Below are 13,144 nucleotides of genomic sequence, written 5' to 3' on the forward strand. Positions count from 1 at the left end.
AGGGGGAGGGCACATGGAAAGGTGTGCTTGGAATTCTGCCTCAGCTTTGCAGCTCTCTTCCACTCAAGAACCGAAGGCAAGCATTTTCTAGAAGCAACCTCAGACTTCACAGTTTGAGCTAATAGCCGGTGTTCATAGAAGCAGCCCAGTTGCAGCAGAGGAAAAACCCCAAAGCCTAACTGGTTATTATTTATTTATCAAATTTACACCCCGCCCAAACTTACATCTCTGGGTGGCTATTATGTGAGATCCAACACCAGAACCTGTGCTGATCAAGCAGCTGGAGTGTCTCCCAGAGGTGAGCTGACCCAGCACCCACCGCCTGAAGCATCATTTCTCATGTTACAGACTTCATTGTGTCACACTGGAAGGGGCTACATGCCTTCTGTTCACCACACAGCAAGGATGAGGGGCTGCCTCGCCCTCGCCTGCTCCATGCTATGGGCCCATGGACCAGTAAGCATGTCAGGGAGGCTCCATCCACAGCCACCGTGCCCCAGAGGACAGAGAGGTCTGTTTGAGCACGAGAGACCCAGAATTCCTGCCCAACCCGTCATGGAGGAGCAAGGGGGACTCAAAGGGGCCTCTGGGCCAGAAGGCTCGGTGGTGGTGGTGGCGGCAGCAGGGCCCAGCCTGCAAGGCAGGTGCCACAAGGCCTCCGCAGAGAACAGAGCCAAGAGCGCTGCCCAAGGGATATTAGCTCCTGGGGCAAGAGGAGCAAGTTGGCTTTTGTTTTTAATTAAATGTGGAGGGGGGAAAGGTGTAGCTGCTGGGAACGAAGCTGGGTCAAGCAGGACCTTCCTCCCTGTGAGGTTCCGTTCCAGCCACCCTAAGCCTCACCTCTCTCTCCCTCAACAAGTTTGCAACTTGGGAGAAAATGTTGGGCCGAGATGTGGTGAGATCACCAGAGTAGAGGAATTCCAGGGCTCAAAATCCTCTGCCTGCACCTGCACCCGCACCCACACACACAGTCAAGGGCGAATATATATGGCCATTTTCTTAGCTTGCAGAGTTCAAAGGCTTTTCTTGGTGCAGAACTGGAGACTGTTTGGCACCCGTTCCCAAAGCCCAAAGCACAGACAGTGGCTGCCCTGACAGGGACCCCTCCCTGCACAGCCGCTTCCGGTCAGCCAGCAAACATCCCCTATGAAGGGAAAGAAATCCTCAGAGGCACACACAGGCTTCATTTCAACTTAATTTTATTTCAACAAGGAGTCAAAACAAAAACTTGTGGGCTTTGCTAAGCAAGAACTGTGTCATTTCCACAAAATGAGCAGGGGGGGGGGGGGAAGGTGGAGGGAGAAGGGGAGGGAAGAGAAGCTCCACAAAGTCAGGCTTTTCAAGGGACGGACTTCTCTGTAGCTGGCCAGATGCTGCCAGTTCCAAGCTGAAGAGAAACACAAAACCAACTGGTGGCAACTTACCATGACCATCACAAAAGCGAGTCAGAGTTGCTTTATAAAAAGATTAATAAAAATACTGGAAATAATCCTAATTCTTCATGCTACAGGTTGTTTTTAAACCTAGTATATATTTGGACAGTTCTTAGAAAACTATGCGACCCTGAAAAGTGTGTTCAGATTCACAACTGGAGGCAGGTGGGGGGCGGGGGATGCAAGAAGCCTCAAGTGAGTGGGATGCCGAGATGCGGCTAACGTCAGCCAAGAGCAGTCCTGCGTTTTGAGGGGAGGGGTGTGTTTCCTCAACCTGCAGCATGCCAATTTGAAAGCTTCAGCTCCAAAAGAAAAAGAAGAAGAAACATTTCTTAAAATGAAAAGAGTTCAAATTTGTGTGTGTGAGAGGAGAGAAGAAAGTTCCTTCCAATTACTACTACAGAATTTGGTCCCAACAGTTTATATTCAGGTGTTTATTCACATGCATTGTTCTGCTTGGATATATAAGAACCAGGAAGGCTTTCTGAAATTAATCCTCTGAAAGAGGGATGGATATATTGGTACACACACACACACACACACACACACACACTTAAAATAAAGGATTGTTTTTTAAAATCCACAGAAAGGAGAAAGGTGAAAAAACAAAATGGAGAATTAATTATCTATCTTTATCATCACATGGGGGGGGATGTCAGGAGTATTGGGGAGAAACTCACTCTACATCGTCCTCCAAGGGTCACCAAAAAACCAAAACCCAAACACAGAAGAAGCACATTCAACTAGTCAAGAAGGGCCAATGTCAGTCCAAGCGGAGAGAGGCGATCGCTTCAGGCTCCAAGCGGCTATTCTACCACCGACTGAAGGACCTCCTTCTCCTCTCTGGTCTCGGCTCCGCTCTCGTCGTCCTCAATCTCTCCCTCCTCGCCACTAAATTTGTCGTGGGCCCATTTGGGGCTGGTGCTTGATTTCCGGTACAGGAAACGGCCCCGGCCTCGGGGGAAGATGCCCCGGCCTCGGGGGCCTCTGCTTGCCCACTTCTCACCACCTTCACCCTCACGGTCGTCATGCTGCAAGGAAGAGCAGTTGGGCCAGTCAGCATCGGCACTGGAGGGGCCCGCTCTGGGTGCCCCACTGACTGCCACCCCATTCCTCACACACCTGCACAGGCATGACCATGCAGCAAGCCCTTCAGCAGGAGCTCCTCAAACAAGGCGCTCCCAACCCTTCCAGCAGAACGGCTGGCCTCCATTCCAACCCCCGCCCCCCGGCGATCCAGCGGCACGTACCAAGTAGTACTTTTTGCTCTTGGGTGTGTACTCGGGGTCCCACTCCTCCTCCCTGGTTCGCTTCTGGAAGTCAGCGCTGCCGCTGCTATTGTTATTGTTGCTGTTGCCAGAGAAGGTGCCTCTTCCCCAGCCACGGCCCCTGGCCCGGAACTGCTGCTGACATCACAACCCAGAGAGAAAGAAACGTCAGAAGAGGAGGAGGCGGCCAGGCGGCCCCAGGCTGGCAGGCTGGGTCTGGGGGCGCCCCGGTGGCTTCCGTGGCCAGGTCTTCAGACCCTGCCTGCCCTCCTCCTTTCAACACCCCTGTCAGCTGCTGACGCAGAAGTGGGGCATTTCCCTCGAGAGGTGCCCGCGCCCCCCTCAGTGAAGAACATGCAGAGCACCCTGACGGGCAAGGGGGCTTTCTTCTGGGTACTCGCCAACGGGCCAAGACTTCGGGGGGCTTTGCTTTGGCAGGGGGGGCCAGCCACCCCAACCTCTCACGACAGGAGAAAGCAGGCTCTGAACAGCCCCGAACCAGGAACTCCCAATGGATCACTGCAATGCACGCCTGGGTTTTTAAAAGCATGAGGGTTTTACTAAGTGGGCAAAAGCAGGCAAGGTGGGAGAAGGAGCCAGCCGCAGCGTTTGGCCCAACGCGGTGAGCAGGAGAAGCGACTCCACCCCCCGGCCCGGTCTCCCTGGACGAGGGGCCCGCCTCCTCCCACAACCCCCTCAGGGGCCACGGCCAACTTACAAAGGCCCCCCGCGCTCGGCCCCTCTCGCCTGGGCCAGCAAACTCCTTGGTGCCGAGACGGGACTTGTCAAAGCCAGGGGCGGCGGCCGCTGCTGCCGCCGCCTCCTCCTCCCGCTCTTCAGTCTCCTCAGGGTATTCTTCTGCTTTATAGGAGCGCGAGGACTGTGAGGACGAAGAGCTGGACCGGGACCGCTCTCGCACGTGTCGGTGCTTTCTGCATCGGGGAGCAGCAGAGACACAAGCAGTGCTCAGGGCAGGGCAGGCTGGTGCTCTCGCCCTGCTCCCCCGGCCACCCTCTGTGTCCACAGAGCAAGGCAGCCACCACTTGCTTCCCTGCCGTTGCACGGCCAGCTGCCCCCACACATGGCATCGTGCGGTCCCCAGGGACTGCACAGCAGCAGCAGCAGCAGCAGCAGCAGCTCTGCTCTTCAGGGCTCTGCCACTAGGGACCCAACGGGCCAGTCCCCTCCCCTGCTTCCTGGGCGTCTCTCCAAAACCGCAGGCAGCCAGCAGGCAGCCCCCTCTGCTCCAGGGCTCTGATCCAAGCAAGCACCGGACAAGCGCGCCACCCATCCTCTTGCCCTCACTATGCTTAAGGACAGACACGAGCACGGTCAACTGCACGGCTCCTCGTTGCCCAACTGGAGGCTTCAGGAACGCAGGGGTGGACGCCTCCCACTACCTGGTCACACTCTGCACCAACGCTTGGGAAGGCGCTCCCACTGGATCCCAGGCACACAGCGCTGGCGCCAAAGCCTCCCAAACAGTTGCAAAGGGAGCCCGCTGGGGACAGGACTCTCTAAGAAACATGGCGCAAGCAGCTCTACGCCTTTGGGGTGGAGCAGTTTAGAAGTCACAGGTCTCTTGACCAGGGCAAATGTGGATATTCCTCAGCAGAACAGTCAACGGACTCCTGGGTCCCGGAAGACAGAAAGCACAAAAGCTACTTGACTAGTATATGATGTGCCTTGCTAGCCCAGGGTCCAGAGAGGCAATGGTCAACCCCTCCTGTATTCTACCAAAGACAACCACGGGGCTCTGTAGTCGCCAGGAGTCAACACTGACTCGATGGCACACTTTACCTTTACTTGCACTTATTACTTTTTCTGTGTCATCCTTTGGGCCTGAAATTAGTTATGCTAGGAGACACGGGGGAGGCTGCCCCCATGATGCACAAGTGCTTTTGAGGGGGCAGCCCCACACGCCAGCATCACCAACAGGCCTCTAGAGACGGCCACTTCCCTGGTCCAATCCACCCTCCATAGCCTCACAGGTGACATTATCAGCAAGTGTGTGGAGCCTGTCTAAGAAGGGACAGGAGAGCGAGGAATCTGCTTCCCTCCTACATACTTTTTTTTGGATCCTTTGTGGGACCTCTCAGTTTTCTCTGTTGATCTCTCACGTGAATGACTGGAGGGTCTGGAGTCCACGGATTCCCTTGACTTGCCGCGCTTATCTTTCTCCTTATGCTTTTTACGCCGTTCAATGTCAAGGCGCAGGTCAACTGGGTCATCTTTGTATTTGCTATCTGCCTGCAGGGAGAGGAACGGGGGGTTAGGGTTACCGCCTGCAGCTCCAGCAGTTCCTCCTCAACAACAACAACAGTCATCCTACTGTGTACACAACTGAAAAGTTATCAGGAGGGCATGGTTTGCTGGTGTGTGTGTTTGTTTATATACTGCCCTTTGTCCTAAGACTCCAGGGCGATTAACAAGATAAAAACAATTCAACAAAAACAAACACAGAAAATACAGCTAATAATTTTAAGAGAGCAAGGGAGAGCTCATTGGCCAAAAGCCTGAACAAAAAGGGCCTTCTTCACTTTGCTAAGACACACCAAAAAAACTCCTATGATGTAGGACTCTCATGCAAACTATGCCGGCCTTCCTGCATTCACTATTCTGTATGCCACACAAGCCCTCCGTGCCAGAGCCAAGACTCCCCGGTCTCCACTCAAGGAAAAGACTTCAATGATCTGAAACTAAAATCTTTGGCGTTCCATTACTGGCCTGCTCAAAGTGCCTCGTATGCCTCAGGAACTTAACTGAACAATCACATTCCTCCCCCATGCTGGGAAAAGGAGACTCCCCACTCACGGCAAGAGGGGTTGGCCACAGTTATGTAAGGGAGGAGGAGAAACACACAGGCTGACTCCAATTCAACCTTCCAGGCCAACTGAAGAGAGAATCTCTTCCTGTTCTAGAGTCAGGGATGAAGACAGAGCAGTGGAGAGGTTCACTGGTCCATTTTAACCTGCCAGTTACTGGGGGGAAAGGGGGTGCACTCTGCTTGTGTGCTTCTTCTCATCACCCCTGGCCGTACGCCTATCCATTATTAGCCTTGGAGGGGCTCCATGTTTGGTTCTTCCTCAGCGTCACCTCTCGGATTCAGAGATGTACACTGTAAGCAGAGAAGTTGGCATCGTGTTTCTAATACTTAACAGAGGCAGCGAGGACAGATTCAAACACACACAGGCAGCTGGAGGCTCCAAAACCAAATGAAGTCCAACAAGGCCTGGGTTCCAGGGGAGGGGATAAAGCCTGGGCATTCTAGAACACTCACGACGGTTTCCCACCCATATCACCGAGATGCCTGCTTTTATTGGCCAGCAATCACCCAATCTCCACACACCCCTTCTTCCCTGCCTCATTTCCTCTCTGAACTCTCATTTATCAACTGTTGCCTGAATTCTGTGGGGACTTGAACTTGGAAAGCAAGATATATTGTGCAAAATAAATGCATCCAACATGTTTATTTTGAACAATACTTATTACAAATATTAAACAGTCATTCAGCACCAAGGGCAACCTTGAAACTGTAGCTGGAAATTCAGGTAGCTTTGGAGACCACTTTACAGACGTTTCCCAGAAGACGACGGAAATTTAAACAAAAGACCCAAGGATATGTCCCATCTCTACCCTGCTCCACGCCACAAGCCTTATCTTTATTTGGCTCATTTTAAGTGGCCTGGAAGAAATAGCCAGAAGGAGGAGAAAAGTACTCTGAAGTGTCAATTATTTAAAAATAACAACAAAAATCTTCAGTGAGAAGTGCAGGATTTCCAGGAAGTCATTTCTGAATTCTTACAGATCTCTTTATGACCCTCTGTTTCAGTAACAATGATGCCAAGTCTGTTGATTCAACTCGTTCAACAGCTTTCAAATCTAGCCCAAGGAGAGACTTTGTACAACTGGATTAAGGAGAACAGGGAAAGTCAGTCTTGTCTTAACTCAGAAAAAGGAAAGGTTAGCAGCTCTCTAGGAAATGTTTTACTTACTCGAGTCTAGCACACTTTTGGCTTAGAATATAGGTTACTTTCAATTACAGCAGAAGTTGGTATTTTGTAAGTAGCGCTTATTGGTTCTTTTGCCTTCCTCAGCTGAAGGAGAACTCTCTTTTCAACTCAGAAAACAAAGCTGGTCATTTGCCACCACAATGGAAACTGATTTGTCATCAAATGTCAGCAGCAAAGCCTGGATGGGTGGCAGCCATGTGCTCAGGTCCATTTTATGCAAAGCTGTCTAAGAAGCTCATCTCGATCGACTGTGAACATGAAGGAAGTGCCTGGTGGCACCACGCACGCGTATATCCACCATTAGGTGGTGCTGAAGGAGGAAGTATAAGGTCCCATCAAATCCAGCAGCCTGTCATCTTTCCAAAGTGACAAGTGTATTTGGAGCAACTGAGAACAGAGGCATGATATGAAAGCAAACCCTGGGCAGGACTGCGAAATATTTCTAAGACACACGTGCATGAGCGTGAACAAGGCTTAAACCCAAGCTAATCTGTTGTGGCACTGTCTTAAAAGTTATAAAGTACAGGGTGTAAAATCATTTCACTGTCCATAATGGCTTAGAAGACCCCCCAAAAGAATTTTTAAACATTCTCAGCAGCTTTTAAAAATAAAGTAATGGCAGTAAACCAAAAAAAACACACACACATTAACAGAAAAAAAAATCTGTGTGCTTGGCTTAGATATGGATTCGATTTACTTCCCTCTTTCTGACATGCACGTCTTTTTGAAAACATGGTTGGAAATATCACGGGTAAGACAAGTGATTTAGTCATACTTACAAGCAGCAAAATATCACAAAAAGTCTCCTCCATCATCAAGGTCACTTGTTTCCAAAAATCCACTTTTTGTCTCAAGCTCAACCTCAATTGACTTTGGGGTCATTTTACCATATTTCTAACCACTCCACAAAGGTTGTTGACACATATTTTTTTTTAATAAAAATTAACCCTTTGTAGTTCATTTTTAGAATTATGCCCATCCTTGAAAGAAAAACACAAACTTAAGTAGAGAGCAAGTTAAACAAAAATATCACTTTAAAAAAATAAAGTTCATGCCCAAAGTACACACAGTGCTCCACTACAGATCAAAGCAACAGTTCACCTTGTAGCTGGATTCCTTGGAACTTTTGATTTCCTCTTGTGAGAATCCATGTTTTCTAAAAGAACTTGGAGAAATGTCTATCCTCCTAAAAACAAAGAAAGATCATGATTAAGGAACTGCCTCAGAAAGTTATATTTTGCCATGCAGGTAACCGGTTCACTTGTGCCAGGAATCTGGATGCTGACAGACAGGCACATCCTGTCCTGTCCAGCTGGCCAGTGGATGGCTTTCAGCAGTCTGGCCATTACTCAGCCATGAGACGCCCTGGGGGCCTTCAGCAACCTGCTGCTGCTGCTGCTGCTGAGCCAGATCTCCGGCACAGACTTGTTGAGAGGATAAACAAGATGGGACTATGAAGACCCCTTCGAAAGCAAGGACTTCAAGGGAGATTTATGCCTGGCTCTCTGATTACTCCTAACTTTTGCTCTGAGAGCACACTGCTATCATCAGAATTGCCCCCTTCTCTACTGTCTCCAGTTCTACAGTGTCCTACTTTAATATGGTGACTAGAACTGTACACAGTAATCCAAGTGTGGCCACACCACAGATTTGTATAAAGGCATTCTATCCTTTTGGAGCTCCTCGCAATCGGTTTTGGATTTCACTGCCCAAAATAGTTTGGTGTCATCTGCAAATCTGGCCTTACTCCGACTTCTACATCATTTATGAATAAGTTAAAAAGCACTGGTCCCAGTTCAGATCTCTGGAGGACCCCACTTCTTACTTCCCTCCATTGTGAAAACTCTCCATTGATCCCTACCCTCTGTTTCCTGTCTTTCAACCAGTTAGCAAGCCACACATGTCCCTGTCCCCTTATCCCATGACTGTTAAGTTTTCTCAGGAGTCTTGGATGAGGAACTCTAACAAAAGCTTTTTGGCAGTCCAGGTAGACTACGTCAACTGGATCACCTTGATCCACATGCCTGTTCACACCCTCAAAGAACTCCCCAAGCTTGGTGTGGCAAGATTTACTTTTGCAGAAGCCATGCAGCTCAAGCACAGTCCAGCGGCATCTGACTCATGCCTGCCGATGCCTTGGAAGGCCAGGAGGGAGAGCCTTCCCCACAGAGGCCCTGGGGCAGAGCGACAGGAAGGGCCGGGGGAGTTGGCCTGAACAAGCAGCAGCACTTGAGGAGCAACTCAGCAGCTTGGTCAGGACAGCCGGCTGGCTCTGTCTACAGCCAGCCCCTCCTTTCCATCATGCGGGTGAGTCCTCTAGAGACCTCCTCCTGCACAGACACAGACACATCCGCCGCTTGGGGCAACGGCACCCATTCTCTCACCCTAACACATCTTCTCCATGCCAAGCCCCAGTTTACCTGTGGATCTCGGGACTTTTGTTCTTAGCCGATTCCTGCTCTGCTCGCTTGAGGTACTTTGTAAAGCGTTCATTCAGTGTCATTCCCGAAGCCCCAAAGTGATGTTCTGTTGATTTGCAGAGAAGAAAAATGACACTGTTAATGCTGCCAATGACTTGAGAACAAGATACAAGTTCACCTTGTTCTACCCGCTCGGCAAGAGGAGTGCAATAGATTCAGGAAGCAACCCAGGCACAGGGGAGGAGTAGGAACATGCACGAACCAAGGTTCTTGCACAGGTTAGGCGCTGCTGGGGGGGTGAGTGGGAGCAGGAGCAGCAGCGAGTGGGATCTTTAAAAAGGAGGAGAGCAGCCCGCACCCCCCCCCGAACCTGTGCATGGAGCTGGGATGCACATGGCCTCCGCACATGTGGGGGTGCCATGTGCGTGGTCAGCAACACTATGCTGACCATGCTAATGGTGTCTGTGCATGTGCGTCCTGGTACCACGTACAGGATCTTGGGGGGAGTGCCGTCCCATGCAGTAGCAACCTGATCTCCTCCTTTCAGAAGACCCCACTGCAGCCCCGGCAGAGCTGAACTGGGTTGGACCCCGTCTGCACATCCCTAGTGAAGAGAGGGTCTCTCTCTGCTGGCTCAGAAATACAGACTTTTATTAGAATCGGCCCAGTCAGTGAAGCAGCTGGTTTTTAAAAAGCCTCCGAATTCTTGGCATTCTTCTCTCCCATATTCACCCTGCTCCTAGACTGGCCATTTGTCCATGCATTTATTTGTAAAGCATACGGCTTGGAAGGAGGCATAGTGAGGATGGAGATGGGTCCTCAATGTAAAAGGAAGGAATGCTTCGGACTCAGTGGGAATCCTGTCCCACTGGCTGAGAAATGGCACTTTGCTGGCACCTGCGGGTCCAGAGGCAGCCCACCTCTTGGGGGAGCGGCATTGTGGCAGCTGCAGAGAGGGCTCCTGGCTGAGGGCTTCCCAGAGGCAGCGGCTGGCTGCCTAGCCAGCCAGCCCGCCCACCCCAGAACAGGAGGCTGGACCGAGGCCGTTCTCTAGCAGAGCTCCTTCTGAGGTCCTAAGCACTCAACTCCAGATGGACACATTCTTCATGTGTGTGTGTGTGTGGGGGGGGGTTATACGCGTGTCCATGCAACACTATTCTCCAGGCACGAACAGGAGATCTGAGTGTCTTTGGTCTCAGAAACTGACTCCTTCATGAACAGCCAGGCTTCACAATAATAAATTTGTCAGATGGACTTCAGCCTTCTGGAGCACAGATACTCGGGCGCTTTTGGGGCACTGCATACAAAACCCAAGCATTAAACTGTGAATTACTTTACAACTTGGAACATTTTCCTTTTCCTCAAACTGTGGACAAGCTTCTTGCCATGCCCTTACTTAAAATGCAGTAAGGTCACCAGTGGGGCAGATCAGCTGATTTCCAGAGTCATATTTTGGAGACTTTCACAACTGCATGGCAAGGCACAGCCCTCAAAGGCCCCCCAGCGCGCGCGCGCGCACACACACACACACCCCTTCTTGCAGAGCAGCTCTGGGGAAGCAACACAACAGCAACCCTGGGACCAGCCTCCCATGAAACTCACCTTTCACGTGGTGGACAATGGTCACAATGTGCTGAGCAAACAGCTCCGAGGGACTCCGCTGAGACTGGGCTGATTGGATGTGATGGAAAATGGAGCGGAACTCCTGCTCCTTCTTGTTGCTGTGCACCAGGTCACGACACAGCTTGCGCTCCTGGGCCAAAATCCCACTGGGGCTAGTGGGGAAACACACAGAGATGCCTTAAGAAAGCATGGCCATGCGAAACACACAAGTGGAGGGAGGAAGGAAAGAGCTGCCTCGCCACAGAAGTTCACGGGCTAGGCTCCTGTTGTTGGGAAGCCCATTTTCTGCAGCACATCTGCTCTCCAACTGTGGCTCACCTGCTGGAGGCTAAGATAATCAATGGCCTTGCCAGGGCAACCATGGAGGAAAAGACAACACAGAGGTTACAGGGATCAAAGACGCACCTGAAGGCACTTGATGGCCAATTCCCATGTTTATCTGCAGCCTCCGATACCCCCCAGATGCACCCCTGCCGCCCCCCACTTCCTCACAGGTGTTGGGACTGCCATGGCTAGAGGCAGGGGTGCCCCCAAGCGAGCCCCACAGTGACCTTTGAGCTAGGTTGCTCACAGTCAGCTGAGCTGCAACGGCCTTTTGGCGTACTCCGACAAGCACTGCTGGCCGGGGGAGGTTCTGCCTTCCCCTGCAGGGTGCAGCTTGCTTTGCTCACTCCACGTGGCAGGAGGGGTGGGTGGCACCAGGTGACAGAACGGGCAGAGCGCTGCCACTGGAGACGTGGCTACCTTACACACAAACATCTGTGTGAAGAGAGCAGACTTGTATTACAGCAAACGCTGGAATAACAGGCTTTGTCTCCGCCATCACAGGTTTTGAGAAAAGTTTTTAAATGATTTTTGGCTCAGTGACTAATTTCTTCATCAAGTGAGAAGAACTGACACCCTGAAGCTTCCTGTGTTGTGGGGCAGGGAAGACAGACAATCTGTTCTGGGGAGACACTACAGATACAACATTTTCAAAGATAGGAATGTGCAACCACTTCTTGAAGGGCATTAACCTCGTCATTCTCCATGCAGGCCAATACAGCCTTCCTCTCTCTTAACTTACCCACCAGCACTTCAGAAGAGAGGGCTGGAAGCATTCCTGCCTTGAACCCCTTCATTAGCAGTTTACTAGAGGGCTAATTTGGAGTGCAGCTGCAGTTCAGGGAAACCTAGGAAGCTGCCATCTGCTGAGTCAGACCTAGGTCCATCTCACTCAGGATTGTACACAGACTGGCAGCGGCTTCTCCCCGGTTGCAGGCAGGAGTCTCTCTCGGCCCGATCTTGGAGATGCCAGGCGGACCCTGCTTAGCTAAGGGGACAAGTCCTGCTTGCTACCACAAGACCAGCTCTCCTCCTGCTAAGGTTTGAGACAACATTTCCTGAAGCCAGCATTCCACTGAGCAGGAGCTCTGATGTACTCACCTCAGAGAAAGGGTCTCCAGTGGCAAGCAGCCTGGCATGTAGTCCCTTGGCTAGTGTTGTAAAGAGAACCATTTCTTCTTGGCATTGGTACAGTTTGGACAACATACCATGCCATCTTGTGGCAGTCAGTGTCCCTAGGATACTAAGGACCAAGGGATTTCTTGGCCCATTCATATTATGCTCAGATTGTGCAGCTGATTCTTTAGATTTAAGAGGCATTACAATTGCCATAACTAGTGTTTTCTGTTCACAATCTCTTCAAACTAGTCAATTTTAAAGAAACTCACAGGCTGGTATAGTCTATAGGCATTTCATAGCCTGAAATAGCAGGAATGTCATTTGTATGAGTTTGCAAATGCAATCTGGTATGGGGGTGTGTGGGGGGAGGCACACAAGGACTACTGCAATTGTGGTCACTCAACACAAGAGTAAAACCAAGCACAGGACAACAGAAGCTTCTTTGCTCCAGGGCTAAAATGTCAAGTTCATGACTAAATATTTGCACATCAGAAACAAGTGACCAAATTTAAGTTCACCCTTATTGCTTCAGAACAGGTCTTTTGGCATTTTCACTAACTATAGTTCAACACAGTGAACAAAATGCGGGAGATTATTTATATACACACACACTTCTGGATCTGATCTTTTCCATTTATTAAAACATTTTCACTATTAGAATAAAAAAATAAAATATACCTTACTGCTGCAGAGGGTGGAGGAGAAATCAAATGGTCCCTTTTGTTGTATTTTTAGTTACTGGAAAACTTATACTTCTGATTTATGTTTGCACACATGAATTTGTTAAATTTCTACACCATATTGTTCAGTCACAATATAGACATTTCATTGAGAGCAGGTTCAATATTTAAGGCATCTTGGAATTAAAAAACACTTCGTAGTTTTATCTGATGATTTAAAATGCAATTCTGTTTTGTGCCCACATGTACTTCGTGCGACTGGAT

General features: G+C 50.2%; 1 protein-coding gene across 4 annotated transcripts in view; it reads right to left on the minus strand.

Annotated features, from left to right (window-relative positions):
• Window positions 1-1,182: 1,182 nt before the first annotated feature.
• Window positions 1,183-13,144, minus strand: part of THRAP3 (thyroid hormone receptor associated protein 3) — a 33,758-nt gene continuing 21,796 nt past the window's right edge. For 3 of the 4 annotated variants that reach the window (XM_053267341.1, XM_053267340.1, XM_053267343.1), the window contains exons 6-12: window positions 10,737-10,909; window positions 9,135-9,240; window positions 7,816-7,900; window positions 4,770-4,951; window positions 3,420-3,633; window positions 2,684-2,839; window positions 1,183-2,464 (exon numbers count right to left, since the gene is read on the minus strand). In XM_053267341.1, coding sequence (XP_053123316.1) covers window positions 2,240-2,464; window positions 2,684-2,839; window positions 3,420-3,633; window positions 4,770-4,951; window positions 7,816-7,900; window positions 9,135-9,240; window positions 10,737-10,909 — 1,141 coding nt within the window. In that variant the 3' untranslated portion in view covers window positions 1,183-2,239. The remainder of the gene's footprint in view (window positions 2,465-2,683; window positions 2,840-3,419; window positions 3,634-4,769; window positions 4,952-7,815; window positions 7,901-9,134; window positions 9,241-10,736; window positions 10,910-13,144) is intronic. The other variant, XM_053267342.1, reaches the window with a different exon arrangement.

This window comes from Hemicordylus capensis, chromosome 7 (genome assembly GCF_027244095.1).
Source record: "Hemicordylus capensis ecotype Gifberg chromosome 7, rHemCap1.1.pri, whole genome shotgun sequence".
Lineage (NCBI taxonomy): Eukaryota > Metazoa > Chordata > Lepidosauria > Squamata > Cordylidae > Hemicordylus > Hemicordylus capensis.